This window comes from Podarcis vaucheri, assembly GCF_965113315.1.
Source record: "Podarcis vaucheri genome assembly, chromosome: Z".
Taxonomy (NCBI): Eukaryota; Metazoa; Chordata; class Lepidosauria; order Squamata; family Lacertidae; genus Podarcis; species Podarcis vaucheri.
Genome location: NC_138758.1, coordinates 45,167,897 through 45,185,323, shown reverse-complemented (window position 1 = coordinate 45,185,323; position 17,427 = coordinate 45,167,897). Strand labels below are relative to the sequence as shown.

General features: G+C 43.9%; 1 protein-coding gene and 2 long non-coding RNA genes across 5 annotated transcripts in view; 1 reads left to right on the top strand and 2 right to left on the bottom strand.

Moving 5' to 3' along the window:
* Positions 1-17,427, top strand: part of ASTN2 (astrotactin 2) — a 672,988-nt gene that overhangs the window by 423,448 nt on the left and 232,113 nt on the right. For 2 of the 3 annotated variants that reach the window (XM_082208795.1, XM_082208796.1), the window contains exons 12-13: positions 5,982-6,148; positions 9,109-9,297. In XM_082208795.1, coding sequence (XP_082064921.1) covers positions 5,982-6,148; positions 9,109-9,297 — 356 coding nt within the window. Of the gene's footprint in view, positions 1-5,981; positions 6,149-9,108; positions 9,298-11,967; positions 11,991-17,427 lie in introns of those variants that run through there. The other variant, XM_082208797.1, reaches the window with a different exon arrangement.
* Positions 1-17,427, bottom strand: part of LOC309524411 — a 409,164-nt gene that overhangs the window by 300,452 nt on the left and 91,285 nt on the right. The gene's annotated exons all lie outside the window — the stretch shown is intronic.
* On the bottom strand, positions 10,125-12,567 carry LOC309524421. Its single transcript, XR_014215907.1, has 2 exons — positions 12,379-12,567; positions 10,125-10,943 (listed from the first exon to the last, which is right to left on the bottom strand). It is a non-coding gene; the product is annotated as an uncharacterized lncRNA (long non-coding RNA).

Genomic DNA, 17,427 nt, shown 5'->3' with positions numbered 1-17,427 from the left:
GTAAGTTAGTGGAGGAGTGGGCACAAATAGTTCAACGTGGTGCAAGTGAAGGCTCTGTGGTGCTTCCTTGCTTTCTTGGAAGAGCTGCTGATTGGTTGTGTCACATAGGAAGGGAGCACTTGACAGTCTGTCCCAGTCTCTCCCAGCCTGTGCACAGTTATAGGATGTCTTCTGCTGACTTGTTCAACCTATTTCACAGGCCCCTGCTGTTTGGCAGAATCCCCGAAGCTTCTTGGCGCATGTGGTCCCTAGAGCTGAGATGATTAACAGCTTGCAATTAAAAGAACGAGCATTTAGAAGTACGAAATAGTTTGCAGATATTAAATTAATCATGATGATATAGGTTTATTTAACCAATAAATATATTACTGCGGGCCCTGAATTGCTGCCAGGAGTTTTCCCACCACCCAACTCTTGTGCTCTCTCTCTCTCTCTCGCTCGCTCTCTCTCTCAGAGGGGGAGATGTAGATGTCCCATGAAGGGGTCAGTGGTAGGGGAGTATAAGACAAACTGATCTGTGCAAACTCATATTTCTATTAATCAAGTCAGAAGAACAGGCTCTCTTTCCTCAGAACTGGCCCTCATCCAGTACAAATATTGTTTGTCCCATCTATCAAGCTTTTCAGGAGTTTCACAGCTCCTCATAACTACCCTTCAAGGCAAGCTAAGGTGGAACATCTAGGTCTTACCACCTTCCTGAAACAAAAGAGCCTGAAACTCAGGAAGATGGTTCTTCCCTCTTGAGGATGAGAGACTGCAAGATGCCCATAACTATTCAGTAAGCTTCATATCTGAATGCGCGCGCACACACACACACACTGCAATATGAATACAGACAGACACAGAGACATCATTTTATTTGTATGTTGCCTTTCCATAGCCAAAACCATGCTCAAGGTGTCCTACAACTTGAAAAAAAATACATAATACAAACCTTAAAAGTAGTCATAAACAATAAATGAAACATCAAAAAGGTGCAAAACCAAACTGAACAATTTCCACATAAATCATTATAAGATCTAAAACAAAGATTCAAAAAATAATAACCGCAACAAGCCCCCCCAACCCCCCTAAACAATACCCCAGCCCAATAGTTTGTTCAACAGCCTCAGCTCTTGCAGCTGGAGTCAGTCAGGGCCCCGCCCTTCTAGGCCAGGTGGAAAATGGCCAGCAAGGCAGGAAGCAGGTCTTCCAGGACTCTCAGCTAAGATGCTTTTCAATATGCATGATATTAATTCTCTCTTACACGCAGGCAGAAACTGGTGGTGTCTCAGCTCACTTGCAGAATGTAACATCATTGATAAGCCTAGTGTAGTTCATGTTTTATTCAATACATTCAGGAAAGGAAGATTAAGAAATTGTCAGAAGCAGGTGCTTTTGAAAGGCAGGGAAGCAAACTGCTGGCTTGTGTTGCATTTCTAAATTTTGGTTGCTTTATTAACTGTTCCCAATAAAATACACTCAGACCTGTTCTGTAATTTTTAAATCAATTACTCAGATTATAAATACTGTCCGTTTTCCCTTTTGTGCATAATGTCTGCTATTGCTGTTTAATATAAACAAAAAAATAAGGGCAAAAAAATAACAATACTCATTGTTTTAAAACATCTTTACAGTGGTACCTCTGGTTACAAACTTAATTCGTTCCAGAGGTCCATTCTTAACCCAAAACCATTCGTAACCTGAGGCACGCTTTTGCTAATGGGGCCTCCCGTTGCTGCTGCGCCACTGCCGCCACACAATTTTTGTTCTCATCCTGGGGCAAAGTTCTGAACCCGAGGTACTACTTCCGGGTTAGGGGAGTTTGTAACTCGAAGTGTTTGTAACCCGAATCGTTTGTAACCCGAGGTACGACTGTACTTGATAAAAAGATGTCTTTACACATATACATACACTTTCACCTTTCAGATGTCAGACTACAACTCCCATCATCATCCCTGACCACTAGCTGCACTGGCTATGACTGATGGGAGTTGGAGGCCAGCAACATCTGGAGAGCCACAGGCTCACCTCTCCTGGACTAGAGGTCACCTTGCATTCAGTAGACAACACTGGGGAAGATGGATCATAGCTAAGGTAGTGAGGGTGGCGAGCCAATGTGGTTTAGAGTGTCAGACTAGGACCTGGGAGTCCAGGGTTCAAATCCCTGTTTGGTCACGAAGCTCACTAGGTGGCCTTGGGCCAGTCACTGCCTCTGGACCCTGCCGGTCTCACAGGGTTCTGGTAAGGATAAGTTGAGGAGTGGGAAAACCACATATACCACCTTGAACAGAGAAAAAGGTGGGATGTAAATGTATCAAATAAATGTTAATTTCTTTTTTAGAAAGAAGGGTACATGCCTGGGACCTTGGAAAGTTCCTTTCAGCCCAGGGAAGCAAGTGAGGGGCAGATGGACCAATGGGCTGGAGATCCTTAGGTTTGGGGCTTCTAAAACATGGCAGCCAGTCCTTTAGCAGCAGCACCAATGGGCATCCAAAGAAGAAGCTGTCCAGGCAACAGACTAGAGATGGGATCTTCTGTGTTCCACCACCCCAAAAAAATGTTACGGGTGGGGAACCTTTTTCAGCCTGAGGGGCTACATTCCCTTCTGGGCATCCTGCCACAGGCCACAGGCCAGTGGCAGGTGAAGCCAGAGGCAAAAATGAGTGGAGCAACAAACATAATTTTAACGTTTGTATAATAGGACAGTTTTGACATGCAGTTGCACACCTCTCTCTGACCTGCATCCAAGCACTCAAGCGGTATTATCAGAGTTCAGGGACACATTCCAGCCAGGCAAAAACACGTAGGGCACCATGCAGAATCAATGCAGGGTGTTGCTTGTAGAGAGAGGGGGCGTGGCATGAGGAGAGTTCTGAGGGCCAGGTGGAAAGGCCTGGAGGGCTGCATTTGGCCCCTGGGCTCAAGGTTCCCTTCATACAGGGCAGGGGTGGCCAACTCCCAAGAGACCGCGATCTACTTACAGAGTTAAAAACTGGCAGTGATCTACCCCATTTTGGGGGGGTTCAGGACAAAGCTGTTGAGCTTCTTTGGGGGGAGCCAGTGATCTACCACAGATGTCCAGTGATCTACCGGTAGATCACGATCCACCTGTTGGACATGCCTGATATAGGGGGTTGTGGTCACAGAGAAGTATTTTTAGGAACATAGGAAACTCTTGTCAAACTGAGTCAAACCTTTGATCCATCTAGCTCAGTATCATGCACACGGACTGGCAGAGGCTTGGGGTTTCAGGCAGAAACTCTTCCCCACCTCTGCCTGAAGATGCCAGGGATTAGACCTGCAAGATGGATGCTCTGTCACTGAACTGCATCCCTTCCCAATTTGTTTTCCTTTATTTTCTTCCTTGAAAAAAGCAACACAGAAAATGTAGCAGTTTTATGACTTTTCCTTAACTTGACAGGCAGTTTATAGCCAACCATCATGCATCTCTGGACTGGCTGTTGTTTACCCCATCTTCAGGAATTCTGTAATGCATCCTTAATTTGGAACTGCTATTAGGCTACATTTATTATCTTTCTCTTTCTCTCCAGATAACTGGTCAGCTTTCTGCTTTTAACTTATTATTATTTCTCTCTCAGTTGATAGAAAATTCAAGTGGAATAGAAGCGTTGCTTAATAAGGATGTCTATGGATTGATGTTGCTGGGTAGTTGTCTGCTTTAATTATTTGGGACAGGCAGAGCTTGCTGCAAAACAGAAATTTAAAATGTGGGTCACATTTTCAGCACGAGGATAGTAGTTTAGAACCTCTAATAATAGACGAGAGACCAGGTACCCAGCTGAATTAATGTGTGTGTGTGTGTGCGTGTGTGTGTGTGTGCGTGCATGTGTACATGTGTGTGCGGGCACACACACTTGCCGACTCCTTGCTATTTTCAACAGAAATACTCTAGAGCAGGAATGGGGGATGTGTGGCCCTCCAGATCCTGTTGCAAGAGATGGAAGAATGCCTCTCTCTGCCTGAGAGAGGAGGATGCCTCATAGGCTAGATCTAGACAAATCCAAGAAGCTTTCAGTTAAACCAGGCATGGCCAAACTTGGCCCTCCAGCTGTTTTGGTACTACAACTCCCATCATCTCTAGCTAACAGGACCAGTAGTCAGGGATGATGTGAATTGTAGTCCCAAAGCAGCTGGAGGGCCACGTTTGGCCATTCCTGAACTGTTAAACGTATTGTAAATTTAAACAGTGAAATCCAGTAGGGAAAACTGGACTCCATAGCTCCATCTGCTGGCAAAGTGTTACTCGCATAAAGGTAAAGGTAAAGGTAAAGGGACCTCTGCCCATTAGGTCCAGTTGTGACCGATTCTGGGGTTGCGATGCTCATCTCGCTTTATTGGCCAAGGGAGCTGGCATACAGCTTCCAGGTCATGTGGCCAGCATGACTAAGCCGCTTCTGGCGAACCAGAGCAGCACACGGAAACGCCGTTTACCTTCCCACTGGAGTGGTACCTATTTATCTACTTGCACTTTGACGTGCTTTCAAACTGCTAGGTTGGCAGGAGCAGGGACCGAGCAACAGGAGCTCACCCCGTTGCAGGGATTTGAACGGCTGACCTTTTGATCGGCAAGTCCTAGGCTCTGTGGCTTAACCCACAGAGCCACCCGCGTCCATTTATCGCATATACAACACATATACAGTGGTACCTTGGGTTACATATGCTTCAGGTTACAGACTCCACTAACCCAGAAATAGTACCTCGGGTTAAGAACTTTGCTTCAGGAAGAGAACAGAAATTGTGCTCTGGCGGCGCGGTGGCAGCTAGAGGCCCCATTAGCTAAAGTGGTGCTTCAAGTTAAGAACAGTTTCAGGTTAAGAACCGACCTCCCTAACGAATTAAGTACTTAACCCGAGGTACCACTGTAAATAGCTTTTTCTTTAGCAATCTAGCTGAGCCCTTGGAGCAAGGATGGGAAACAAGTGGTCCTTCAGATGCTGTTGGATTCCAACTCACATCAGCCTCAGTCAGCCTGGCCAATAATCAGGGATGGTGATGGGAGTTGGGAATTCAGCAACACTGGGAGGACCACAGGTTCTCAATCCCCATCCTAAGGGATACTAACCCAGGTATAGCCCATTTCTATTGTTCTCAGCATTTTTCCATCCTCCATGAGAGCAGTCACTGCTGAGTTGCATCTTCTCCTTTCAATATGACTTTCACATTGACCCCCGACAGGAAGTCTTTCTTAAATAGGTGTGTGCAATTAATAGTAGAAACTCAGGTAGAAAATAAATATAGGAGAGAAGAGGTGTTCAAACTCATTTCTGTTACTTAGAATCCATTCCAGACAATCTGTTTATTGAGCATTCACCCTGATTTGTTTGCAGGGAGGTTAGATAGTGTTGGCATTTTAGTGAGCATTTTAACCTGATTTCTTTCTGAGGTGGTTGGACAATGTTGCATGAAGATAGTGTTATCTCACGCTTTGCAGTGCATTTTCTCATCACTGTCCTTGCTGCAAAAATGTTAGCTCTTTTGGGGGAAGTGAGCTTGTTGTACAAGGTGTAACTGTACAACCTGAATTTGCCGGTATGTGATTGAATTCTGCTGTGGAATAATGACAATCTGTAAGCATTACGTTAGAACTCATATTGGGTTCTAATGCACAGGTGAGTTACCCATTGACAACACTTTTTAATCTTAACCTCTTCCCTTCAGAGTACATCTCCTGGTACTATCAGCCCTCTTGCACAAGTGGCTGTTGTTCTTCTAGTTTGTGCAGGCTTTTAAAGCATGAGTGCTATTGATGGACGATGCTTCACACAGACCTAAGCACCAGCTGTAAAGTATTGCTGTTCCTGGAAGTGATAGCATCATTTGGGGACCTAACTTCCCTTGCCTTCTGAAGGCGTAATACAAACACCTTGTGTTATACACCTTTCCTACAATAGTAGGCATCTCAGTGGTATTAAGGTGTCCAACTTGGAGAGAGTAATGCTCCCCTCTTCCTTAACTGTATCCTTCCCTTCTCAATGCAGTGCCCTGAGGATTTGAGGCCTATGAAGGATGGCACTGGTTGCTACGACTACTCCAAGGGAATTGACTGCTCAGATGGCTTCAATGGTGGCTGTGAGCAACTGTGTCTTCAGCAGACCCTCCCTCTCCCATCAGAACCCATGTCCAGCACCATCCACATGTTCTGCGGGTGAGTCCCATGGGCAAGAGGTGTTGGTGGGTTCAACGGATGGCAGTCTCAAAGCCTTCTGTATGCTTGCTTTTTGAACATTCCTGCCTGGCTAAGCAAATGTAATATGGAAGCTCAAGCCAACTCAAAACACTGTGCATTCAGCAGACAAAGTAAGGTAGTTGGTAGATGGACACCTTATGGGAAAATGCACCACTTCTGGAAGCTGCTACTGCTGTTGTCTGATGAACTTTGGATATGTCACTTCAAAGGGAGGTCTGGAAGTGACTGTTAACATGGCCGCTATCACCACCCACAAATTCTCAGTGTCATGCTGCCTTGTTCCATCTGGAGCCTGTCACTTTTGCACACCCCAGCCCTTTTATGCATTGTTGCTGTGAAGTCATGTTGGTGGAAGAGGGGTCAGCACAGCTGTCAGAGTTGGTTTGTGTTTAAAGATGTAGCTTGTCCCCTAGCTTTGCTGTGGGCTTTGGACTTGGACACCTTGCCTTGCCTCTGAGATAAAGGATGCAAGGAGCATCCAGAGGAGGGAGTTTCTCTCAGCTTTGGGTTGGTGGATTTCAGCTGGCCACATTCCCCAGAGCAGAGGGACATGGGGTGATCACTGCATCCCTCTTTCCCTCCAGTGCCAAATTCCCCACAGATTTTGTTTCTTTGGCTTGTGGCAGCAGCTGTTACTGCCTCAATACCACTTTGACCTTCAAAGGAATGTTAGGTGTGGATTTGTGCTGTGGAGAAGCACATTCCGAAATGTAACTCCAAGGAACATCTGTCAATTCCTGACACATCCAGGTGCTCAGGCAGCCGAGATTTTGCTGTGTCCCAGCCCTTCATGGCTCCCTGGGGCTTTGAGTTCATCAACTAGCTTTTTTCGTGCATGTGTCTATTGCTTTATTTCTCGGCACAGAAAAGTAAAGAGGAATGTGCATCCTGTGGGAAGGCTGATAGCTCCAGTGATGCAGCCAGCCCATCAAGATTTTGCTTTCAAATCCAGCAATGAAAAGATTGTAGACTGTTCTGATTCCGTGTGGATTGGCATGGGAGCAGAAGAATCGGCACACTTTCAACATTCCACCGCTCTAGAACTTGTGTCCCCTTATGAAAAGAAGAATGCAGTTTGAATCAATTAACAGCTGGCAAATATTTCTTCAGTTGAGACATAATTTGGAAGTGGGGTTAGAGAAGAGAATGCCAAAATATAAGGAGAAATGATTGATTTAAGGGATGAGGCAGATTGGGCTAAGCCTTTCCTCCCCGCTATCGCTTTGGTGAGGGTTGTGCTATAACAAGTGTGGCAAACTATTTGCCCTTCAGATATTGCTGGGCTACAGCTCCCATCACCCCTGATCATTGCCATGCTGGCTGGGGCTGATGGGAGCTGGAGTTCAATAATACCTGAAGGCTGACTGGCTGCTTGCTGCTTTTCTGTTAAGGAACACATTGTGAAATAAGCACATAACACCAGAGGGTTTAGTTAGGCTCCAGAGCAGGGTTTTCCAAATGCAGTTCTTACCACCTCACAAGGAGCACCCCACAAAGAGCATTGGGGGTGCTAGTTTCCCCCCATGTTGCTGAACCGAGACTAGATAGCTCATTTGCATGAAGATCTGCTCTGTGATCAACCCCCCCACCCCACCACATGGTGGTATATGAAGGACAGGTGTACTCTTAGCAATCCCAGCAGCAGTTTCTGCAAGTTGACATTTCTTCAACAGCACTGAGGTCAGTCCCCATCCCCTTCAGAGGAATTGTTTCTTCTGCAAAAGGGCTTTTGAAATTATTCTTAGGAACACATGAGGAAAGCCTTAAATCATAGCTGGGAATTCACGTGACGTTTGTCCAAGAAATATTTATAGGCACATATCTAATATCAATTTTGTTTATTTTCCCCAAAACATAATAATGTAAAATTTGTGCGGATTGTCGTTTTCTTCATAGTAGAAGTATTTAACACCGGTGTTAACCCATTAAACACTGTCCAAAGTACTTCAGATGCATTGTCTAGTTGTAGTACTTAGAACAGCCCTCTAAAATAAATCAATACTGTATAATTTCTCATATTAAAGATGGGGCAACTGAGGCTATGAAGTGTGGCTTGCCTAAGGCCACCTTGGGATTTCATGGCAGAAACAAGATTCAAACCAGGAACTTCATGATTCATAGTTCAGTCTCTTTGCTACAGCAACTCTTACTGTCTTTGTTACTGGTATTCAGTGAATGGTTTTTATTCCTGTGATGTTTAGTTTGGTTTTCTCTGGCTAAGCCCACTTCTACATGTGAGGTTTTTCTGCCCATTCTGTAACATGCTATGTGGTGCGCTTAACTTACTCAGGGATTTTCATATGACTTTCCCTACGCAGCTGTAAAATATCTGCCTGGTCCATATTGTTAAAGCAGACTTCATGTAAGCCTATTGCACCCTCAGGAAGCTGCTACAGCTCCAGCATGCTGACAGGGGCCATCACTGATGCCTGTCAGGGCGGCAGCTTTACATTCTCCACATCCTCCCATGGTGCTCTACTCAACTCCAAATTGCCCTAGTGTTGTCCCAGGGAAAATTAAAATGGCCGCTCCCACCTCTCTGAGCATTGTCACTGCCATTTCACTTCTAAATAAGTGAACCAAAATAAGAGGGACCCACTAAAGTGCATTTTGCTGACAAACTCTCCCCACAATCTTCAAGCTGGTCCTGATTTTAGCCAAGCCTTTGGTATATACTTTCCTCTCTTTTTTAATCTCTTTCACACACAGGGTCCCTTGTGCTGTTCCTTATTTCGGTGCCTCACTTTGGTGCATCAGATTTAATATTTATGCTGCACCATTGTGCTGGACCATTTCACCTATTCCTGCCACCCCCACCCCCCAAAAAAAGAAACAATGTGATAGATTTTATCTGGAACTGACTTTTGTTGTTTGCTGTTTGTGCATATCTGATGTATCTTTTTGTGTTTGGTTCTCAGCTGTGTTGAGGAATACAGGCTGGCACCAGATGGCAAATCATGTCTTATGCTGTCAGACATCTGTGAGGGCCCCAAGTGCCTTAAGCCAGATGTGAAGTTCAATGATACCCTCTTTGGAGAGATGTTGCATGGCTATAACAACAGGACCCAGCATGTCAACCAAGGGCAGGTCTTCCAGATGACCTTCAGGTAGGCCTTGTTCGCCCTCAACCAGCTTTTGCTACAATGTGCAATGTGCTGGGTATATAAAAATGGTAAAGGACCCTTGACAGTTACGTAAGTCCAGTCGTGAACGACTCTGGGGTTGCAGCGCTCATCTCGCTTTACTGGCCGAGGGAGCCGATGTTTGTCCGCAGACAGTTTTTCCGGGTCATGCAGCCAGCATGACTAAGCTGCTTCTGGCAAAACCAGAGCAGCGCACGGAAATGCCGTTTACCTTCCCGCCGGAGCGGTACCTATTTATCTACTTGTACTTTGACGTGCTTTCGAACCGCTAGGTTGGCAGGACAGACGCATATGCATCTGGACAGGAGTGTTTGTGTGTGTGTGTGTCAAAAAGTCAAAATCTCCCAGATTCTGCAAAGTACCCTGGATTCCCTTTGCTCTGCAGTTTCTGATACAGAATCCAGTGAGTCAGAAGAAGCCAAACATGATGTCCATGAACCAGAGTGTACTGGCTTCATGGACTCTTCTTATGGAAATTCTTTTAGTGGTTTGGGTGCTTCTGGGGCTGGTTCTGAGCACTGCCCCTCTGGAATCCCCACCTTTATCTATTGAAGAAGGGGGTGACAGGTGTATACATACAGTTCCTCAGAACCTCCCCCACAATTACAACAACTAAATTGTGTTATATTTATCCATTTTTTGGCTGAATACTTTCATACACTCTCATGTTTGTGCTCAGATTCCAGATTCTGCTCCTGATATCATATGCTATAACTCCTAGTATGAGTACAGCAGTGCAGAGTTCTCATGTCTAAGCTTAGACCAAATAAATTGACCTAGGGGATGGAAGACTGCAAAGCTCTTTTATACCTTTCTAAGTTCCTTTGAGGAAGGATACATACATGTAATGTTTTCTTTTTCTTTTTTGAAGTTTAAAGTTCACATCTGATTTTAAAAAGAGGATGTTGATTGAATGGCATGCACTGAGCCCCCCCATCTTGCACCTAAAGAATGATCTGGCTTTCGTTCCACTTTCCCTCTGTTCTTTTAAATTCAAACTGGGTTTAGGGCAGCTGATTTTATTGTAGGGAAAAGCCCAGTCACCTCAGTCTAAAAGCCAGGTGCTTCCTTTTGTAGAGTCATTAAAATAGGAAGTGAGGCCTCAGGCATCTAATCTAAACCCTATCCATTAAGCAAATGAGAGTTTAATAATAATAATAATAATAATAATAATAATAATAATAATAATAATATGCTGCCCATCTAACTGGGTTGCTGCAGCCATTCCGGGCAGCTCACAACAAAATATTAAAAACTCAACAAAATATCCAACATTAAAAACTTTCCTGTTGTTATTACTCCCTTTTCTTTATGGTTGAAAGTACTCAGTTTCATTCTGGGATCTAACTGCTAAGCAGGAATCACAGGCGATAAGAGCCTGCTGCATCAACAACAGATGGCGCTTTTAGATTCCCTCCAAGTCCAATGCTGATTCAGCAACCCATACCCCACCGTCCTCCTCACTTGAGAAAGGTTGATGATGATGCAAATCTTAAGGCTATTCGTGTCATAATATGCAATGTCTTGTTCTTGTGAGGCTGCCAGGGGCGCTGCCTGGATTTCTGAATCCCACAGAGGATAATTAGGGAGAAATCCCTTCAATGTTAAATCTGTAAGACAGAAAAAGAAAACCAGTCATGGAATACTGGTGGAATATAATTAATATGAAGAATGTGAATTAATATGTGTGTGTCAGGGTGGGAGAGAATGTAGTCCATGAAAAAGGACAGATTTGCAGACAGATGTGTTGTTGTTGTTGATGATGATGATGATGATGATGATGATGATGATAACAATAATAATAATTTAAAAAATCAATATCATGGCTCTTTAGAGTAACTATATCACTCCATAGTAATAATTTTAACTATAATAAATGGGTACCTGCAGGTTCTCAAGCTAAACCGGACCAAAAAAAATTGAGGGAAGTTGTTTTGAAAATTCGAGATCAAAGACTCAAAACTGCTCAGACAATTCTAAGGAAGGAAAGATGCAGATTGTTGGAGTTCACAATATGTGAATTGTTTGATTGAGCTTGTACAGTAAGCCCCAGAACTATGCACATTTAACCTGTGTGCATTCAGCTTTACACACTTGAGATGATAGATAGATGATATAGATAGATGATGATAGATAGATAGATAGATAGATAGATGATAGATAGATAGATAGATAGATAGATGATAGATAGATAGATGATAGATTAGATAGATAGATAGATAGATAGATGATAGATAGATAGATAGATAGATAGATAGATAGATAGATAGATAGATAATAGATATAGATAGATAGCAGAAAGTGGTGGGCGTCTGGGAAAGATAACTTTGGCAATCCCACCCACCACTGAACCCAATGTGTTTTGACTATATGCAGTTTTGGCTTTAGGCACGATCCCAGGAATTTAAACACCTGCATAAGTTGCAGGTCTACTATATACACATCTGTGTAGCTTGAGTTCCATAGTTAGCTGTACATTCAATCTACTCATCAGAGGATGGTAGGATGGGGCGGTGCTTTTGACCTGACAATGAGCTGGTTGTGTTACTGCTCACTGCTGCTTACCAGGACGAAAAGGTGAAGGGGGAAAGTGATGGTGAGTTTGGCATGGTACAAGCACACCAGCCGAAGCACTGGATTGGTTCTACCAGCATGAGGTGAGCGGTGCTACCTGTGGGAATTACGGTACTTTAGTTCCCATTTACAGAGTTATGCAGGAGAGATCCCGAGTTGTTTGACCCTTTAATTAGTTCCCCTTTCCCTCCTATAAAAACTATGCAAGACATTCTCCATTTAAAGTTTAGATTTTGTTGTTGTTGTTGTTGTTTAGTAGTTAGTCTTGTCCTACTCTCCATGACCCCATGGACCAGAGCATGCCTGGCACTCTGTTTTCCACTGCCTCCCGCAGTTTCGTCAAATTCATGTTGGTAGTTTCAAGAACATTGTCCAACCATCTTGTCCACATATAACTTTTACTCAGTGTACTTGCACTTGTTAGATTGAATATACAAGACAGGTGTTATTTACATTGCTGATACATCTTACATAGGCTTGTCTCTGAGACAAATACTGTTGCAGACTGACTATCTCTGAGGCAGACAGCAGCACAACAGAAAATACCTGCTGCTCTCACACAAAAGACTCTTAATAACTGCCACTGCTGTGCCAATGGACATAACTGCCTCAGATGTAGGACAGCACAGAGTTCCATAGCCCTTGTGAGCATTAACCCTTTACCTAGCATTTTGAATGCTTTCATCCCATGTTACCGCCTCACCTCCTACTATTCTTTTTTAAAAAAATTATTTATTCAATGTTATAACAAAACATATTTTCCAAAAACATATCCTTATTTCCCCCCATTTTTCCTCCCTCCCCTCTCCCACACATAACCCCACCCCACCCCCCGACTTCCCTCAGTTCCAGTCTTTGGTTTCTCCAATAACGCTATTTTCTGCATGTTACAGAATTGTGTAGATCTTCAAACTGTTTAACTAATTATTATCAGTTAAAAAAAAAATTGTGGATGTTTATTCAAAACCTGCCAAGGAGTCCAGTTCGCTTTGTTGCATCTTCAAATACTTTGTAAAAGGTTCCCATTCATCCTTAAAGTCACAGTTATCCTTGTCCCGTAACCTATATGTCAATTTTGCCAGTTCTGCATAGTCCATCAATTTTTCTTGCCATGATTCTTTAGTTGGGGTTTCTTCAGTTTTCCATCATTGTGCTACCAGAACTCTCGTGGCCGTTGTTGCATACATGAAAATGTTTTTCAACTTTTTTGGCAGGTCTTTCCCCACAATCCCCAACAAAAAAGCCTCAGGTTTTTTTAACAAATGTTAAATGGAACATTTTCTTCAATTCATTGTATATCATTTCCCAAATTTTTTTAATTACTTTACAATCCCACCACATATGATAAAATGTTCCCTCCTTTTCCTTACACTTCCAACATATATTTGAACTAATTTTGTACATTTTCCCTAACTGCACTGGTGTTGTGTACCATCTGTACATCATCTTCATGTAATTCTCCCTCAATAGGGAACAATCTGTAAATTTTAAGTCAGTTTTCCATAATTTAACCCAATCTTCCACCTCCTACTATTCTGCAGCGACTGGTGCATTATGGTGCTTAAATTGTTGTGTTGAAGTTTTGTGTTCTTCCCTCATTGCTTTAAAATGGTTGCATTCTTTCATAAAGTTTTATTGTGTGTGCTTCAGCTGTGGGTTCAGATTTTCTGCCAACACAAGTGTCACAAAGCAGTGGCAGGGAGTTCCAGAAGAAAGGGGCAGCTCAGGAGAGAAAGGATGGGGGTAGGTAATTGTCAGGGAACTGACATCGGAGTGAGAGGCGAAGGGAAGGCTCCCAGATGATGCTGGCAAAGGACCCAGCAGCAGGGGGAGAAACAGCTCAGTAGAGGGGGAAGCCAATCAGCGCAACACCAGGGATAAAGGGGGGCAGACGGGGAATTGGAGAGAGGGCTCCAGGACTCTTCACTGGACATCAGTGAGGAGAGCCTAGGTCCTCCGCTACCCACGCCTTCCCTGCGCAGAAGACTCCCGCGCAGAGAGAGGAGGAGGAGGCTGGGTGTCAAACAACTTTTATGTTGGAAGAGGTTCAAGAAACGCCCACTGACGGATTCTGCCAGTGACTGAGGCAGCCACCATGAGAAGAGGCTGTACAGTCAGAAAGTTTTAACAAGTCAAATTAATCAAGAAAGGCACTAGTTTACGCACGAGTAACTCATACCCATTACAGTAATAAAGGAAGGAATTATTTAATGCAACCTATTCTTGTTCGGCTTTCCTGTAACCACAATGTTTAGAAATCTGAAATGCAAGCTGACATTCTTAGAAATCCAGTGCCTTTCTTTCTGGCAACTTAGAAGAGCTTTCCAATAACCTTGCGAAGGGGGTTAGCCTGAGAGCTAGTCACCTGTCCAAGGCTACCCAGTGAGTTTCGCAGCTGTGTGAGTTTAAATGTTGATTTTCCATGTCTATAAAATATTTTGTAGCAGCTCACCGCAGGTTCACAGCTCATTGATATAGACCTGTGGTCCAGACCATTTTTGACATTACATTTTTGCTGATGGGTCCTGGGGCAGAAATTGTAACGTTCTGACAGATTTCATGTGTATCTGCCATGGATACCAGTAAACCAAGAAACAGCTCTTAATACTATTTTGCTTTGCAAATGGACACCATATTTAGTATTTCTGATGCCACATTTCCCCCCAGTCCAGAGGAGTAAGCTGTGGACTTCCCTCCATTAGCCAAAAAAATAACATGTTGGTAAACAGAACAAGGAAATCCCTGGAAAAATTATTTTGCCTATCTTTGGCAACACAGCCTCTGAAATCAGCTCCAGCCAGCATGGCCGGTGGTCAGAGGTGATGGAACTTCTACTTCAGCAACAACTTGAAGAGTCACGGGCTGGATCCAGACACATCAAAGAAGTGTTTCAGTTAAACACATTGTAAACTTTGTACAGTGGTACCTCGGCTTACAGACGCTTCAGGTTACAGATGCTTCAGGTTACAGACTCCGCTAACCCAAAAGTAGTACCTCGGGTTAAGAACCTTGCCTCAGGATGAGAACAGAAATTGTGCAGTGGTGGCATGGCGGCAGCGGGAGACCTCATTAGCTAAAGTGGTACCTCAGGTTAAGTACAGTTTCAGGTTAAGAACGGACCTCCTGAACGAATTAAGTTCTTAACCCGAGGTACTACTGTATAAGAAATTGAGTTGGCAAAAATGGAACTCCACAGCACCATCTTGGTGTCACAGTGTTATAATGCATATACAGCACATAAAGGTAAAGGTAAAGGGACCCCTGACCATTAGGTCCAGTCATGACCCACTCTGGGGTTGTGGCGCTCCTCTCACTTTACTGGCCGAGGGAGCTGACGTTTGTCCGCAAACAGTTTTTCCGGGTCATGTGGCCAGCATGACTAAGCTGCTTTTGGCGAACCAGAGCAGTGCACGAAAACACTGTTTACCTTCCCGCTGGAGCGGTACCTATTTATCTACTTGCATTTTTGAGCGTGCTTTCAAACTTCTAGGTTGGCAGGAGCAGGGACCGAGCAACGGGGGCTCACCCCGTCGCGGGGATTCAAACTGCTGACCTTCTGATCGGCAAGTCCTAGGCTCTGTGGTTTAACCCACAGCGCCACCTGCGTCCCATACAGCATATATAAAGCGCTTTTTTCTTTGTCAATGTAGCTGAGTTCATCGGTTTTCTACTCCAGTTCTACAACTTCAGCAAGGGAACCCCCATACTTCTGTGTGTCCTCCTCCGAAGGAGGGCTTTCCCCTCTACATACACTCTGTGTGGAAAGATGGACACTCTCCACTGAGTTATATTTTATCTGCAGTTAAAGCCCCAACTCTGGAGACTTCTTTCTTCCCCTGCTATTTGTTTGAGCTTTGTTACTCAATTCTTGTTTTCTCTTCCCTCAGTTTCCCAATGGAAGAAGAGAAATAAATGCAGCCTTCCACCCAAGACTACATTTAAAATAAATGGCATATGGGTTATAAAGCACTCTGTGCAGGATACATAAGCTGTTTACGTATCTCCCTGTGATTGGGAGTGCTTAGCTTTTTAGGTTTTTTGTTTTTGTTTTTTTATCTTGTTTGTGCCAAAGATCCCAGTTAAGATATTCAAGAACCTCTCTGAGCATTAAGGACACCAGCTGTTTGAACAGCCCTTAATTTGATGCAAGTGAAACATAGCAGGAAGCTGCCCTAATGCCGGGGATTAAAAGCCTTTTTCAACAAAGTGGAACAGGGGGGCTGCATCTTTTAAAGGGATTTACAGCTCCTTGGATCCCTTTAGCTACATGGATGAGTCAGCCTGCTTCCTGTGCCTTAGTAGCTTCAGTTTCCATAATAAATAGAATAATCACAACCCACTGTGCAAGATGGCATGGCAGGGAAGCAACAGTCAATACTGCAGGAATCTACCCTGAGCACCTTTATCAGGTAGTACCTAGGAATACTGCTGGGTAGTTGATTCACACCAAGTCAGACCATTGGTCCATCTAACTCAGTATTCTCTACAGTGGTACCTCGGGTTACAGATGCTTCAGGTTACAGACGCTTCAGGTTACAGACTCCGCTAACCCAGAAATATTGCTTCAGGTTAAGAAGTTTGCTTCAGGATGAGAACAGAAATCAGGCTCCGGCAGTGGGAGACCCCATTAGCTAAAGTGGTAGCTCAGGTTAAGAACAGTTTCAGGTTAAGAACGGACCTCCAGAACGAATTAAGTTCTTAACCCGAGGTACCACTGTACACTATAATGATAATGATAGAATTTATATACTCCTTCATCATAACCTCTAGGTCTGGGGGGGGGGGGAGCTCCATATGTTGTTGGACCTCAGCCCTCATCAGCCCCTGCTGGAATTAGCCCATGCATGGGGATGATGGGAGTTGTAGTCCAACAACATATGGAGTCCTACCTCTGTTTAAAAAACCTTCAGTAGAGAGTCCACCACATTAGGAGGCTTTATGTTCCGCTGTCAAACAGCTCTTACTGTCAGGACGTTCTTCCTAAAGCTTAGTCAAAATCTCCTTTCTTGGTGGTTGTGTGTGTGTGTGGGGGGGATGAAGCAGCTTTTCCACAGCTCTCTCTGAAATGTATTTAATATGAAAACAACACTGGACAAAACAACTCATTTTCCAATTTCCTTTTCATGTTGTTTGCTTTTTTATTTGACAAAATTCCACCCCTGTGCTGATTAAACACAAACAATTTAAGCATGTGAGTCGAAATTCACGAAAATTCAGTTCACCTCCCCCCCCTTCTTCCAGGGAGGGGGGGTGTCTTTATATAGTAACCCTGACTCTTCAATTCCAGAATGGCAGGCTTTTGTTTCAGCAAAGTTATGTTAATGTTGTCATGCTTCATGTTGGGTCACTGAACCGATGAGGGAGGAATTGTCATAATATTGATGGGAAGTTTTGGCAAGTTAATTTTAAAGCTGTCACTTGGCATCTCCCTCACTGTTGCTTCTCAATAAAACTCCATGATGATTATGGGTCATGCATGACAGCTAGAGAGCAATATCTGCAACCAAGAGCTGAAAAGCA